The sequence below is a fragment of the Mangifera indica genome, chromosome 7, assembly GCF_011075055.1.
Source record: "Mangifera indica cultivar Alphonso chromosome 7, CATAS_Mindica_2.1, whole genome shotgun sequence".
NCBI lineage: Eukaryota > Viridiplantae > Streptophyta > Magnoliopsida > Sapindales > Anacardiaceae > Mangifera > Mangifera indica.
The window spans coordinates 17,729,366-17,744,884 of NC_058143.1; the positions used below are offsets into that span (position 1 = coordinate 17,729,366).

Here is a 15,519-nt window from a genome sequence, read left to right on the forward strand (position 1 = left end):
TACTTGAACTTTATTCAAAAAATAATATAAATTAATTAAATTCTATTTTAACAGTTGCATTGCCACGTAATTGACAACACACCACGCTGTTGACTTTTTGTTTTAGATAGTAAGTCGTAAATAAGATTGATTTGTGTTTGATTTTCCTGAGTTTGATTGAAATTTGGGTTTGATCAGTATGATGGGTGAGTAAAAATAATTAACATTATGTCGTTTTAATTTATATTAATTATAAAATAATATTATTTTAATTGATTTATATTAAAAAATTTTAAATTCATAAATTTGATAAATTAAAAACTTATAAAATTTTAATTTGAAAATATTTAATTCTTAAATTTAATTTCAGATTTAAATTTTTTTGAATTAAATTTACTCAAATCAAATTTATTTTTAAATTTGTTCGAACAGTAAATTATAAAAATTGGAATCCATAAGGTTTAAGTTTTACAAACTATATTATCTTACTACTCATATTATTATTTTGAAATCAAAATCAGATATTGGTATCATCTATAAATGAATCAAGGTTTCACCAATCTAATTACCTCCACGTCAAAAAGTGATCTTATCTTATATGATAATCAACTTATTAAAGGAACTTGTCGGATCACACACTCTCAAAAGTCAGTCCAGAATCATTAATCAATGATCGCCACCACACCGGATAAATTACCCTTCGGGCGGCTCACCACTTGATCTGCCTTCAATACGACAAGCCCATCATCGGGCCCTACTTTTCAATACACGTCACCATCAAAGCTCAAGAATCATCGCCCATCTGTGGGTTCCACATATTTCTTTCCTTTCATTGGCCGATTAAAAACACAATTAAAAATTGAAAAATCTCATCTGAAATGACAGAAACACCCTCAGTTATTTTCTATAAATGGAAATGCGTCCTCCTTTGCTCAGAATCCCATCCTCTCCGAGCTGTTAACTTCTTAGCTAGAGCCACTGAGTAGTTCTAATAATTATAGAGATATAAGCTTTCCTTTTAGGAGAGAGAGTTTTCTTGGGTGAGAAAGTGAGAGAAGAAATGTTGGGAGTATTTAGCAGCGCGATCGTGTCGCCTCCGGAGGAGCTAGTGGCAGCCGGAAGCCGGACTCCTTCACCGAAGACCACGTCGACAACGCTGATCAACCGCTTCCTCCAACAAAACTCCGCTGCCGTGTCTGTACAGGTCGGAGACAATGCCCAACTGGCGTACACTCATCAGAACGAGTCTCTTTTACAACCAAGGTAAAAATCATACCATTAATCAATTCTTCAAGCGTTGTCGTTTGTCACTCAATCATTTCATTTTGTTTAAAGTTCCTACAATAAATTACGAATCTGATACGTCTGTTGGAGAAACGACTTGTTTGAGGATAGTTTGGCGGTAGGTTTTTGAATTATAGTCCGGTGATTAGACGGTTAAGAGATTTTCAACAATTTGATGACTTGCCGACCGGATCACTAGTTGACGACGAAGATGCTAAGCTAATAGCCTGTCTTTAAAATATTTTTAAAATTTTGAAAAAGAAAATTGGTAAAATGACCATGTGAATGGTTAAAATTAAATAAAAATCAACATAGAGATGGCATGCCTCTGAAGACCGTAGGTCACGAGAGGTGCGTTGATTTGAATATAGTTAATCTGCTCTTCAAAACAAAACTTTCCTGTAATTTACGATTTATAGTAGCTTAGTGCTAAAACCAAAAATCCCTTACACCGTTTTTTGGTTTGGGTTTCTAGGCATACTAGTAATTCTGATCTAAACAATATTTTGATAAAGTGTTTTTGATTGTCATGGTACGCGCTGGTTAGTGGCCCGTCGCTTGATCTGATAGAGACAAGCAAGTAGGTGGATCATGGCATCCTGAATGGCTGCCACGTATCATATGAGAATCTGGATTCTCCTGCTAGTTTGAGTGGGCAGTTACATTTCATACGTGCACAACAGCTATGCGTGTGATAGACGTGCCCATAAAGCTGATAACTTCAAAGTCAGTGCATATTAAATTCGTAGCGTACACGGGGATTGCACACCACGTGGACGGTCAAGCGATGGTTTACCTATTTTGTCTTGTTCTACCTGGCTTGCCGTGTGATCGATTGGTTGAAGTTAAGAGTGGATCTAAACTGTTATAGTTTGAATTGAAATAGTTAGGTTGGGGTAATGATTGAATTGTTTTTATGAACGTATTGATTCAAGACTTAAAAAACAAATTGTATTGATTCAAATATTTAATTTTAAATTAGCTCAAATCAAATTTAAAGTTAATTATTTTTATTTAAATCATAATTTTTATTGATTTTGAATTAATTTTGAATGATTCTATTGGATTTGAATCAAATTTCAATTTGGTTTTATTTTAATTTGATTGGTTAGAATACATCCTAATTGAAATGAAAGGAGAATTAAAGTTTTTCCCCTAGTCTTATCATGACCAGAATTTAATAAAGAACTATATATTGGAGTTTATGAGTGCAGCTGGTGGTGCCCAGTAAACTTAAAATTTTTTTTTTTTTCAAATTTCTTATGAGTGCTACTGGGAGAGGAAAGCATACATGGTCGGAGACCCATGTTGAATTGTTGTTCCGGTCCCCAACGTAGCAATTTTGGGATGGTACCTATATATTTCGAAATCTTATGATTACTTCTGGGTGGTGACTTTGTTATATTTTTAATTCATCGCAGTAATTTTGTCTATTGGTTTGTTATCTGTCCAATGGTAATTTGACATCGTAAATTCAATATTGTTTCCTTTTCATTGGGATGATTAAAATATTGATTTATTCTTGCAAGGTAGAAAGTATAGTGGTTAACAATTCAAAAAGCATAATTAAAGAAAACTTAGTGATAAGGATGATGAAGAGATTTCAACAATAACATTATGGCATTATTTTTGTATAAGATTGGGATAAAAAGTGTCAACTTTTCTTCAGGGAAAACTAGAATTCTCTGACTTTTATTTAGTGGTGTTGGACTATATAGTTTATGTAACTGTAAGCAGACAACAGGCCAAATTTATGACTACTCATTTCCCATGTATGTATTGAAGAACATATCATCTTCAACTGACTTTCCCGGATGCTATGAATGGCAGATCATTTGCAGTTAAGGACGAAATTTTCTGCTTGTTTGAGGGAGTACTTGACAACTTGGGAAGTCTGAGGCAGCAATATGGGCTAGCCAAGTCAGCAAATGAGGTGATCTTGGTTATTGAGGCTTATAAGGCTCTTCGTGATCGGGCACCATACCCTCCCAACCATGTTGTTGGTCACCTGAGTGGGAATTTCGCTTTCATTGTCTTTGACAAGTCTACCTCCACCTTATTTGTGGCTTCAGTATGTTTTTCTCACCCACCTGGTGTCTTGTTGAAGATAATTTCTTTGGTAGGTTTGGTTACTGACAAAATTTGGGTTGGTAAAATATTTGTAACAGGATCAATATGGTAAGGTTCCTCTTTATTGGGGAATCACTGCTGATGGATACGTTGCCTTTGCTGATGATGCTGACCTGCTTAAAGGTGCTTGTGGCAAGTCACTTGCTTCCTTCCCTCAAGGTTGGTTAGCTGGCACTTGCAGCGTCCTAATATTCTTATTTAAAATTTTTGAAAACTTGGTGAACTATTTCAACAACCATTGATGGCTTGTGTCTGTTTTATCTTTTACCTTTTTTGGGACCATTGATTTTGTACATATGCGCATTAATTTAGTAAAATTAACTTTGGCAGGATGATAAAAAAAGATGACAGTTATTTCCTTTTACTTTACTTTCTTTATTGAGGAGGTCCACTGGATTTTACAGGTTGTTTTTACTCCACCACTGTTGGAGGACTTAGAAGCTATGAGAATCCAAAGAATAAGATCACTGCAGTTCCTGCTGAGGAGGAAGAGATCTGGGGTGCCACATTTAAGGTATAATGACACTTTTTTGGTTATTTTAAAAGAACCCTAAATTAAAATATCAAGATTGTGAAGCACAAATTGAGAAAACAAAGTATTAGAATTTTTCTCTAGGCATGACAGTTTTGTTGTTTTTGGTCGACATCGACTGTCCATTTCAACCAGCTATGAAGCAGCTCATCTCATCCACATATTGAATTGAACACTGATTTTTGTCAATTTGGTGGGCTGAAATTTCAGGTGGAAGGGCCAACAATTGTTGCAGCCAGACAGTAGAAGATGGTTCATCCCCACTTAACACTGAAATGTCCAAATCTATGCGAAGGAATTCAAGTGGTGGTGGATTAAAGGAGTAAATGAGGGCAACAAAATGAACTAGTGAAACAAAAATGCCTGCGAGAAGTAACCCAATATAGCTAGCTAGCTCCTTAATCCTCAATTAGTGCTTGCTTTTTGTTTTGTATCAAAAACTCTGCCTCAGCTTTTATCCCTTGTAATGTACAGCCATGGTTTGTAGTTGAATAAAAGTTTGTTTGAGGGCTTGTAGTCATGTTGGCCTTTGCTTGTTTATTTTAAATAGGACACATCACCTACTGCATCTGGTTCTTCCAATTACTAGAGAATTTCCAACTCCGAGTCCCTGAAATATTTCAATACAAAACAATAAAAAAAAAAGGTAGAAATAATCAAATGTCATCAGCCATTTGTAGATAAGATTTTACGTTCAACATGCTTCAATTTATTTTGGGTATTGGATAGGGATAGACATCAATACTTAGAATCTAATTTAGAGTACCTTTTTTTAGCAGAGAAGAAAAGAGGAAGATGAAACAAAAATAATTTGATAATGATAAACGTGGCCCAATTAAAACACGCAATGAATAAAGAGCGTTATTAAGATAAATATTATTTTATCTTTAATATAAATGATAACATATAATTTGAATACTTAATTAGATTTACAAAAACATAGTGTACATAGTTTTATTGATGAATAAATACTTGGGACTGCATCGAATTTCTTTGCCGAAACAACATCAAAGCTCATAAATTTTAAAGCTTCATGGAAACAAAATCTGAGTCTCACAAGGAAACTTCCACAGAAATTGACAGAAGGCCAAAGGTTTTCAGAATGTATTAGGTGACACAAACCAAGTTTCTGCCTATCTGACAATTTATTTTTTTATTTTACTCTTCATATATAACTGTGGGAATCTCCCCCAAAAGCAAAAGCATTCTCCCCATCCATCAAAATCCTCTACATTTCATCAAAGCTGCAAAGAAACATCAAGATTATTACTACTTGTTGTACATGACTTGGAAGCAATAGTTCCGGCACAGACGCTTAAACAGTTAACATCATCCAGAAATGCGCCAGCAGTTTCATTTCTGCTTCTCATTCTATCAGCAGGCTGGACAAATATCCTCCAAACTGCAACAATAAAAGCGAAATTTTTTTGCTTTAGTGAACATATTTTCCCCATTTCGGAAATCATCAGATAATTAAGACATTACCTTTTCCCCAGGTACTCAATGATGTCAGTTGTGAGAGTTGATCTTTTCTTATGTTCAAAAGCAAGAGAAGCTGCCTTTCTCAGTAAAAAAGACCCAGCAATGCAACCCAACACAGTCGGATTTATTTGACTGCAACACTCACATTAAGTAAAAATGAACTGTCATCAACTTAGACACCAAAAAAAAAAAAAAAAAAATGCAAGCAATGGTGAAGTTTAAGAGATGAAAAATAAGCCTTACAACCTCTTGGCAAATTTTTCTTTGGCTCGGGCCCAAGATAAAAACACAGCAACACTGGCACCAAACAGAAGAAAAAGAAAATGATTGTGTGAATAAAAGCAATTGAGTTAATAAAAATGCTAAATTTTTTACACACAAACATTTTCTATTTCACTAGTTCACCACCCTCACATATTTCTCCATTTTCTTTAAAAGATTTTTGAAAAGAAACTAAGAGACTCTCATTAAAAGAAATGAGTAATCAGCAAAGAGTGAAATCATGTTGTCTACCAAGAAACAATTTGTATTTACTCATAGATTCATGTTTAAGATAAAACCAGGCTCCCACTTTTGAGTGCCAAATGAAAGACCTGATAAATACAAGTCTAAAGAAGAGAAAGCTAAAAGGTGTTGATTCTTTGAGATGATAGAATATATGACCCAGAACAAGATTCAACAGGATATCCATCAGACTCAGAAAACAAAACTAGGAAATGTCACATTGACAGAAAAGGGGTACAATTTAAGTTGAACAAAATGCTATTGAAGAAAATAAATATGCAAATAATAATAATAATAAGAAATAACCCACTACATCTATTAAAACTGATGTGATAATCAAACTAACCTTTTCAGTAAATATAAAATGAAGCAAGGACTTAACCACATCAATTACCTTCCCGATAGAATATCACCTTGGCCACCACAGCGCCGAGGGGAACCATAGATGCTCACCGATTTGACTGCATAAATCATCACCGGTTGATATCAAAAGACTTTTAAGGTTTCCTGAACTAAGTAGAAAAAAGCAATAATTCAAAAATGAAAATTAAAAACCAATACATAAGAAGGAAGCTAGATATTTAAAAGTAGATTCAAAAAGTTGAAATCTGATCAAAATTAAATAACTTGCAGAATACTTAAAAAAAAAAAAAAGCCGTTAATTACATAGATGAACGATATTCAACTTGATCTGGAGGGCTTTGGTCACATTAATGAGTTGCCTTGGCATCCCACTAGGTCTCCTAAGCTTTCATGAAGGTTTTCCGGGAATTGAAATGGAACAGCTAAAAAAGTTTTAGCCCAACTTGATCAACTCAAACATTCAAGTACCTCCAAATATTCATGACCGTCTACCACTAGAGAAAAACATATCATTATATCTACTTTGTGTCTAAATGATGCCAATTATTGATTATCTCTTAACCAAAATGAAGACAGACAGACCTTAACATTGGAACATTTACTTAGCAAAAAGCTATAAAAATTTTAGTAACATGAAAGATTCAATTTAACAAAAAACTAATTACATACCTATCTCACCATCACTAATAAGATCAGACTTTCCTTTCTGTAAAATAGTGACTCCACCAATGCTGATCAGTAAGGACACTAGGCATCAGAAAATTCCCAAAGTGTATAAATCAATTCTATCACCAGAAGGAGACAAGTTAAAAAGACAGCAATGCACAAGAGACTAGAAAAATAATTTACCCCTTGACAAGAGATTGTAACTGCTTGGGTGCATCTTTATCATTTACTTCACAACTGAGTACTTTCTGAACTAGACGCTTGTATTCATTCACATTTGGAGTTAAAACAGCTAAGTGATAACCACTAACAAGATCAGGACTGTTAGTTACAAGAAAGAGTCCATCCTGGGAAATACGTACATGGTCAGTGGCAATAGTCTGAGGTAAATTGCATACTGTTATATATAAAGAGAAGAAATAGAATCATTGAACAAATATCTTAACTAGATCAAGTCCTCAGTACTCACCCCGTCTATGACAATTGGAACATTTGACTGCCTTGCACACTTCAGGATTTCACTAACACATTCCTGACATGAGAATTATGGCACATGGACTTTAGTAAGAAAAATAAAATGAAGAAAGAAAGATCTAAAATGTTGTTTCCATGAATGCTGCAGGAACATGTGGTAAGACTTGATATTGGTGAAAATGACTGAATTCTAACAAAGATTAACATTTTTTCCTCGAATGCATAATATAATATATGCATAAGAAAGAAGAATCATGAGAGTAAAACCAAGATGAAGTCTTAGCTCTCATAACCAATGTATATATGACTCAGAAGTGCAGTTTTATGATATGCAAAATTTTAAAAGAGAATGCACAAGGGAAAAAAACACTTCAAGTCATAATTAGAAGATATAAACCACATAGCTTTAGCCAATACCCAGACTCAAATTGGAATTTGATAAGCTAGATAAAAGAAAATCAAACCAGAAGAAATGGATCCCTTCCAAGGCCTGGACCAACGACAAGACAATCAAATCTTTCCATCCATTTATCAACCTCAACAAGTATGTTGCTTGAGATGGAGCTTCTCTCTTCATCCCCCAATCCACTTCATTGCAAAAATAATACCCTTCTCAGTACAACATACATACACATGGAAATTTACACATATATAGATATAAAAACAAAAGATTCACTACATGAATTCACCTAATGCTGTATGACTCTTCCAAAATTGGGTGCACTATCAATTCAGGGCTGTAGCCTTTTATGACTGGAGCAGCATCTTTGGTACAGAATACATGAGACAGATCTGCACCCTGCCAAGAAAAAGAGAAAACTGCACTTACATAAACTAGCTAGCAGTTAAACTAATGAAAAAACAAAGCAATTTTCCTTTACAATCCTAGCCCAAAACTAACTAAAAGATGAAATACAACATAAAGAAAATGCAGAGCAAAGCACCCACAATTTTCAAGGCTGAAATAGCTGCAAAATACGGAGCACCCGTGTACTCACGACATCCACCGATCACAGCTATTTTCCCTGGAAAAACAAACGTATACACCAATTCAAATAAAGACCAGAGTTACATTGATACTCATACACCATCAATAATATATGTAAAAATCCTGAACAGACAGAAGCAGAGTATTGTGAGCTCACCAGCCTGGCCCTTGTGTCTACTAGGATCAAGGGTCGGAGTGATTGCTCTCAAAATGTTTTCAGAATCAGCCTCCAATGGGGATGCACTCATGGTCTTCATTGCTTGCATTGTTTTATGATTGGTGTGAAAGTGATCACTGCAACCTCCAAGACACCTTATCAAGAAATTTTGTCTTCTCAAAACAGAAGAAACCCACATACGATATTGTGCACTACACAGTGAATTTAACCCAGACTTGATTCGCCATATATAATTAACATGGACAAGCACTTATCTTTCAACACACCCTGAAAATTATTAGCTGATAGTTTTGAATGTCGTTCAGCAGGTGATTATAACTTAAAGAGAGCATAAGACTTAAGGTAAAAACAAACATGAAATAACGTTAGAAATATTATTGTAGCTTTCGAGAAAAATATTCTGTTTATTTAGCTTCCAAGCATTCCATGAACCGATTTCAGAGTAAAATTTTGATTTTGGGAGAAAGAAAATACTTGGGATTTCAATTGAAACAGCAATAGAAACAGAGAAAACATGAAGTAAAATTACCTGCAACCTCAAAGCCTTTTAACTTGCGATTCTAGTCAATTGTTAAAGGAAACATCTGGGTCACCTCATATTGGACGGTATTCGGAAAAAATAATTTTCCGCTCAAGGTTTTGAGGACCACAAAGTACAAGCACATCCACAGTTTTATGATCACACCCAAAAAACCTATTACTTTATTATATAAAAATAAAATAATGTTATTTGTATCTATTTTTTATACATAATTTATATATATAATGATGTATCATCATGTAATTAGATGATTTTAAAATATGTGTCATTATATGATAAAAAAATATCTAATCATATGATAACATTGTATATAAATTATGTACCAAAAATAGGTATACATAGTTTTATTAATAAAAATTATATTAATTTTTTTTTTTAGAATTAATCTCATTTTCCCACCGAAAGTTTAGCCTTAAAACTTTTTCCACCCTATTGAACAAAAATAAAATTTTCACTTAAAATCAAATATATGTAATATTTTCTCATCCAATATTAAGTATTAAAAAGTGAAACCATTTTATTCATATTAGTCTATTTTTTAAAATTATTATATAATCTTAAATTAAAAAAATTAAATCAATATTTTAAATATATAAATTATATAAAAATACTCTTATTTGTTTTTCCTTTTCACCCTCACTTATTTTTCATCTCTTTCTATAGATAGAATTTTTTAAAATATTGGGGTCTTTATGAATTTTTTCAAGGGTCATTGAAAATTTTATAAACTTTTTAGAACTTTTTGAAATATGTTTGCCCCTTCTTGTTTTAAAAATAACAATTACATCCCTAAATAATTGATTATGATGCAACAATTTTTCAATTGTTAATTTATCATGTTTAAATTGTTTGGGTTTGATAGAAAACTAGTGTTTTTTTATTTTCAAAATTAATTAATAGTAAAATAATTATTATATCTTTATATCGTTAGTTTTTTTAATAGAGTTTGAGTTTGGATGAAAAATATTATTTATATCAATTAGGGATAAAAAAGTGTTGTTAAGCCAAACTTGTGGGGGCATGGGAGAGGGGAAGGTTATTTACTCATATTTTTATTATTTTTAATTTTTAATATTAATAAGTTATAAAAATTTAAAACATGACCTTAAAAGATTTTAATATTCTTTATTTTACTAAATTTTAGTCTTCTATTTAAAATTTAATACAAACTTTAATTATATTTAGAGTTTATAATAGGATAGAAGGTAATATAATGAAATTATTAATTTTATAAAATTTATGTACGAGGAACTTGTCAGAATCTCTTGTTTAGAGGAGTAGGTCATCTTTATGAATACATCATTTGAATTAAGGGTGGCAATTTTGGTTCGATTTTAGAGTTTTTAACGCACCTTAACCTTATCAAAGATGAAATTTTTTGATGAAAATATGAATAAAGAGAAAAATATATTTATAATTGAGAATAGAGATATGTGTGTCTCCTTTCCACCTCTCTCCCTCTTGAGGCCCTCCCTGTAAAAAAAAAAAAAAATTATATTTACAGATATAGACAGAAAATTGTTTCTCGTGGGAACGAAAAAATTTGTTTTCTCATGAGAACGAGAATGAAAATTCCTTATCATCTTTATAATAGGGACAAAGACAAAAATGATGACAGATATTCTCTTTCTATTTCTTCCCATTATCATCTCTAGTTTGGATCCTCGATCAATATCAGAACTGAAAGTGAAAATATAAATCATACTGCTTAAAGTGTTACAAGAATATTTTAATTTGGCCTAATCAAAACTGGTAATACAGGAGAGGGCCTTTGGTGACAGGGAGTCAAAAACAGTTTAATGTAAAATTAAAGGGTTCAAATTGTTAAAAAACATGCAAAAAATATAATTGGTCCTATGCATTGATATAATTGGCCCTATGCCATCAATTATGAACATTTAATCATATCCCATTCATGTGATGTACCGTGAACTGCACTTAATAATAATAATAATAATTATTATTATTATTACTTCTTAAATAAAAATTTTGATTGGATTATTATTAAACAGATAAATATTAAGACATAATAATTAAATTGATAATTATTATATTAAATAAATTAAGATTTTATCATCACGAGAGAAAGAGATCAGCCTCACGTTTTTGTCATGAATAATTAGTCAAAAATCTGAAACGGGAAAAGTGTTTTGTTTTGGTTTTTTTAGTTTCAAATTATTCATGAAGCAAAGTAAAATCCCAAAAAGAAAAAAGTTGCTTTACAGCCGTGTGAGGTGTCGGTGTCGTCAGTTTAAGTTGAACGACATCGTCACATCCTCATTATATCTTCCTATCTTTCTCTTTCCCACTTCTTTCAGAGCCCATCACAACTCAGCTCAACTCCAACTCTGTCTGTTTCCCATGTTAACATGTTTCACGTCCACCACTCCTTTGAATCCGCACGCACACACATAGACACAATCTCTCTCTTTCTTAAAACCGCTCCGGTAGTTGCTTAACTTTTCTGCTTAGTTTACAGATTTGAGATTGAAATATTGTTTATTGTTCTTTAAGTATTAGCAGTACAACTTTTTCATACTGTTTAAAAAATTCACCGAACAGTAGTCTTTTTTGTTCTACTTAGTTTTGATTTTTTCTCTCTCTTTGTTTTCATGCATAAAGTAACGGGAAAGAGGAAAAAGAAAAGTATATAATTCCTCCATGAATGCTGCTTTGCTTCATTGACACCCATTTGTTTTCTCTTTCTTGACTTCTTATTCCTAACAGTATATTTCATTACTGAATGAAACTGAACTAGCAAGCAAAGGAGCGAAAGTTTGAGGAGATGGGTTCATTTCCATTGGCTATGAGTATTGTCTTGCTTGTACACCACACTTCTTCTTTTCCTTTCTTTGTTTGTTTTACTGTCTTAGATTGATCATTTTCACACCAGAAACAATCTCCATATTCCAAAATTTGATTTTTTTTTTAGTCCAAATGTTGAAGTTTCCATCTCAGCAAGACCATGAAACCATGCCAAGCTTTGAATTTTTCAAGAAATTTAAACGTTTGAGGCTCTTTGAGCCGTACTTAGGCGTTGGATTTTTCTTTATTATATTGTGTGTGATTTGCTGCTTCATTTACTTGGATTATCGGGCTGTGCCTAGAGGGTACACTGTTCCGGGCAAATCGGAGAGGTTCAAGTGGCTGAAACTGGGCGGTGGGTCTATTGGGAACAATAAAAGAGTTGAGTTTTTGAGTGAGAAGGCAAATGAGTGTGATGTGTTCGATGGAAACTGGGTGTGGGATGAGAAGTACCCTTTGTATCATTCTAAAGACTGCAGTTTTTTAGATGAAGGATTTAGGTGTACTGAAAATGGTAGGCCTGATTTGTTCTTCACTAAGTGGAAATGGCAACCCAAACTCTGCAATCTACCAAGGTATGTTCATGTTTTTTTCTTCTTCTTTCTTTTTAATTACTGAGAGAAAATTACAAGAAATCAAAGGCTTTCGGGAATTTCTACTGTTTTTATCAGTAGTTATTTAGTTCAACTTGTTCAATGACTTTGTTGGCGTAATTGTTTAGCTTTATCAATTATGGCCTTTGATAGCCAAATTTAAGCATATTCCATTTCTTTGATTTGTTAATTTGGCTTGCTCTCTCTAGTTTTTCACAATTGTCTTGTATTTAAAGATGAGAGTTATTTTATTCCTTTTCTAGCTTTGTTTCATTTATCTCTGTTTATAAGCTTCACCCGTGAACTTTTGTTTCATCCAAAATGTTTTGGCAATGAAGACAAATGACCTTTTTCTTTTCTAAATATGAATATTGAAACTTCTTTGTTGGTAATGTTCTGCCAGCTGATGAACTTGGGTTTATTCGTCTTGGTTTTACCCGGCTTATTACTTTTTAAAACAAGTGAAAATGTCACTTGGTGAATCTTAATCAATTGATGATTTTATGAATGCTTGGCTTGTGGGAGTTATTCAATTTTACTGCATCTTTCTAGGTTTTGAATTATGAGCTTTTGATTTCTCATAAGATGCTGTGTATCTCTTCATCTCTTGGCAATTCATTCTTTCACTTCTTTATTTATCTGAGAAAATGATTAATTCTGGTTTTTCCACTGCTCAAAATAGATTTAACGCAAAATTTATGTTGGAGAAACTTCGAAGCAAACGCTTAGTTTTTGTTGGTGATTCTATTGGTAGAAATCAGTGGGAATCACTCCTCTGCATGCTCTCTTCTGCCGTTCCCAATAAGGATTCAATCTATGAAGTGCATGGCAGCCCAATTACGAAGCATAAAGGCTTCTTGGTGTTCAAGTTTAAGGACTACAATTGCACTGTAGAGTACTATAGAGCTCCTTTTCTTGTGTTGCAGAGCAGACCTCCTGCCGGATCTTTAGAAAAGATTAGGACAACCCTTAAACTGGATAAAATGGATTGGAATCATATGAAGTGGAGAGATGCAGATGTGTTGGTTTTGAATACAGGGCATTGGTGGAATTATGAGAAGACAATAAGAGGGTTAGTAATTCTTCGACTCTAGCATCAATTCTTTCATTTTTTCTATTCCGTTCATTTGTTTATGACAAATGAGCCTTGTTTTAGAAGTTGTGGAAAAAAATTTCATTTTGAAAAATGCTTTTCAAGGAAATGTTATGTTATTGAGCCTTGCTGAAAAAAATATTTGTCTGTATAACACTTTTCTTCGTTGTGAGGTACATGGAAAAGGACTTGGAAGTAAATTTGTATTGACCATTGAATTGTTAAAATGTCCTTTTGGGTTTAGGCATTTTTAGTTTCGAAAATTAGTGGCATAATTTGTGGCATAAATGAATGATGGCATGTCTGCTTGCAACCTTCTAACAACTTTATTTTTAAGAAAATCTCATTCTCTGGTTTGTGCAGTTTTTTCCGTGTTTCTTCTCTGTATGTTTGTGCAATAGATGGATGTTCGTAATTCTGAACTTTGTTTCTTTTTCCTTTTGGGAACTTTCGATCTATGCTTTTTGCATAAAATGTTAAGCCAAAGTGCTGTTGGGAAAGGATTGAGATCTCAATTATTGTGAGTACTGTATATGTTTTAAGAGGTCCCACCAGCCTTGATCTATCAGAATTGATTTCTGGATTTTTTGAAGTTATTGATTGTTACTTGTATTGTTTATATCCAAATAATGTCAACAGAAAAGGCCCTACATTGTAAAAAACGTTGTATCAGATTGAACTGAGATTTGGATGTATCTGCTGATTGAGTGGATCCTGGAAACTAGCTTTCAGATTTTATCTCTTGTACATGTAAAAGAAAAAGTGCAATGAAATTGAAGGTTGATTGTTACTGAGTTCAATCTCCTATTATTTTTCGTTGATCAGAGGCTGTTACTTTCAAGAAGGGTCCGAGGTAAAAGTAGAAATGAAGGTAGAGGATGCATATAGGAGGTCCATCAAAACTGTATTGCAGTGGATATACGATGAAGTGAATACAAGCAAGACCCAGGTCTTCTTTCGTACGTATGCCCCGGTCCACTTCAGGTTTGTTTGAATAACAGTCACTAATTTCTTGTATTATGCATGTCCATAGTTAACATGCTCCGTAGATATACTTCAGGTTTGTTTGAATAACTAGATTTTATGTACAATTATGTATTCTGTTTCTGAGGAGCTATATTAGCATTAAATTACAGAGGTGGGGATTGGAGGACTGGGGGAACCTGCCACTTGGAGTCACTTCCCGAACTGGGAACATCGTTGGTGGCTCCTGAATCCTGGGCGCGTTTCAAAGTTCTGTCTGATGCATTATCAGCTCACATGAACACCGGGAAGTTCAATGTATTGAATGTGACTTATATGACTGCTCTAAGGAAAGACGGGCATTCATCCCTCTATTATTTGGGTCCTGATGGAAGCCCTGCACCTCTACACAGGCAAGATTGCAGCCATTGGTGTCTGCCTGGAGTCCCTGACTCTTGGAATGAGATACTCTATGCATTATTCCTAAAGCACGAGGCAACTCGTGCTTCAAACACATCAACATATAGAGCACAGGCTTAATTGATGCAGGAAAAAACTCTCTTTATATATATTACAAGTTCTCTGCAAATAATGACTTAAATTATCCAACAAAATAGCATCTAAAGTTAGATTTGTTCATGGTTTTGTCTAAGAAGTCAAATGCATATACGAGATTGTATGATGTTGATGAAGATCAGTTAAATGCCAAAATTTTTTCCCATGGCTGTTGAACAGAAAGAAGAGACTTTTTTTTAGGACCAGGTGAGATGGACAGGAAAATTTTGAATCAAATGAAACTATTGGTTTATTTTTCTTGTCTTTTTCTTTGTTCCTTTCACTTTTGTCTAGTATTGTTTCCTGGATAGCATGCTTGTGGGAAAAACGAGACGAGTGAAAGATGAAATCGTTCAATCAAGATTATTTATGGGGTTAGAAATAAAAAT

The 15,519-nt window shown here is 33.4% G+C and overlaps 3 protein-coding genes across 10 annotated transcripts; 2 read left to right on the top strand and 1 right to left on the bottom strand.

Annotated features, from left to right (window-relative positions):
* The first annotated feature begins 906 nt into the window (after positions 1-906).
* Positions 907-4,445, top strand: LOC123219922 (stem-specific protein TSJT1). Its single transcript, XM_044641892.1, has 5 exons — positions 907-1,242; positions 3,094-3,334; positions 3,432-3,552; positions 3,798-3,907; positions 4,136-4,445. Exons 1-5 carry the CDS (start codon positions 1,040-1,042, stop codon positions 4,169-4,171), a joined length of 711 nt encoding a protein of 236 aa, XP_044497827.1. The 5' UTR covers positions 907-1,039; the 3' UTR covers positions 4,172-4,445.
* Positions 4,446-4,832: 387 nt separating this feature from the next.
* LOC123219921 (ATP-dependent (S)-NAD(P)H-hydrate dehydratase) lies at positions 4,833-9,268 on the bottom strand. 7 transcript variants are annotated; one of them, XM_044641890.1, is made up of 12 exons: positions 9,117-9,268; positions 8,560-8,703; positions 8,363-8,439; positions 8,104-8,213; positions 7,879-8,002; positions 7,410-7,472; positions 7,124-7,287; positions 6,944-7,005; positions 6,306-6,372; positions 5,654-5,704; positions 5,411-5,539; positions 4,833-5,327 (listed from the first exon to the last, which is right to left on the bottom strand). In XM_044641890.1, exons 2-12 carry the CDS (start codon positions 8,666-8,668, stop codon positions 5,300-5,302), a joined length of 984 nt encoding a protein of 327 aa, XP_044497825.1. In that variant the 5' UTR covers positions 8,669-8,703; positions 9,117-9,268; the 3' UTR covers positions 4,833-5,299. The 7 variants fall into 7 exon arrangements, 5 of the variants coding, with proteins under 5 accessions (XP_044497825.1, XP_044497821.1, XP_044497822.1 ...); XM_044641886.1 differs by having other exon boundaries at positions 8,560-8,847; positions 9,110-9,267; XM_044641887.1 differs by having other exon boundaries at positions 8,560-8,861; positions 9,110-9,265.
* Positions 9,269-11,340: 2,072 nt separating this feature from the next.
* LOC123219908 (protein trichome birefringence-like 11) lies at positions 11,341-15,390 on the top strand. Of its 2 annotated transcripts, none has more exons than XM_044641873.1 (4): positions 11,341-12,501; positions 13,274-13,591; positions 14,438-14,596; positions 14,749-15,390. In XM_044641873.1, exons 1-4 carry the CDS (start codon positions 12,059-12,061, stop codon positions 15,113-15,115), a joined length of 1,287 nt encoding a protein of 428 aa, XP_044497808.1. In that variant the 5' UTR covers positions 11,341-12,058; the 3' UTR covers positions 15,116-15,390. The 2 variants fall into 2 exon arrangements, with proteins under 2 accessions (XP_044497808.1, XP_044497807.1); XM_044641872.1 differs by having other exon boundaries at positions 11,348-12,501; positions 13,202-13,591.
* The last annotated feature ends 129 nt before the right edge of the window (positions 15,391-15,519 follow it).

Bases quoted from the DNA above. Each gene is read 5' to 3' on its own strand.
- LOC123219922 (XM_044641892.1), top strand. From the start codon at position 1,040: ATGTTGGGAGTATTTAGCAGCGCGATCGTGTCGCCTCCGGAGGAGCTA. The intron at 1,243-3,093 runs GTAAAAATCATA...TATGAATGGCAG, and splicing joins GAGTCTCTTTTACAACCAAG to ATCATTTGCAGTTAAGGACG. The intron at 3,335-3,431 runs GTATGTTTTTCT...TATTTGTAACAG, and splicing joins CCACCTTATTTGTGGCTTCA to GATCAATATGGTAAGGTTCC.
- LOC123219921 (XM_044641886.1), bottom strand. From the start codon at position 8,758: ATGTGGGTTTCTTCTGTTTTGAGAAGACAAAATTTCTTGATAAGGTGT. The intron at 8,214-8,362 runs GTGGGTGCTTTG...TTTTCTTGGCAG, and splicing joins CTATTTCAGCCTTGAAAATT to GGTGCAGATCTGTCTCATGT. The intron at 5,705-6,305 runs GTAATTGATGTG...GTTTGGTGCCAG, and splicing joins GGTGATATTCTATCGGGAAG to TGTTGCTGTGTTTTTATCTT.
- LOC123219908 (XM_044641872.1), top strand. From the start codon at position 12,059: ATGTTGAAGTTTCCATCTCAGCAAGACCATGAAACCATGCCAAGCTTT. The intron at 12,502-13,201 runs GTATGTTCATGT...TGCTCAAAATAG, and splicing joins AAACTCTGCAATCTACCAAG to ATTTAACGCAAAATTTATGT. The intron at 13,592-14,437 runs GTTAGTAATTCT...TTCGTTGATCAG, and splicing joins TATGAGAAGACAATAAGAGG to AGGCTGTTACTTTCAAGAAG.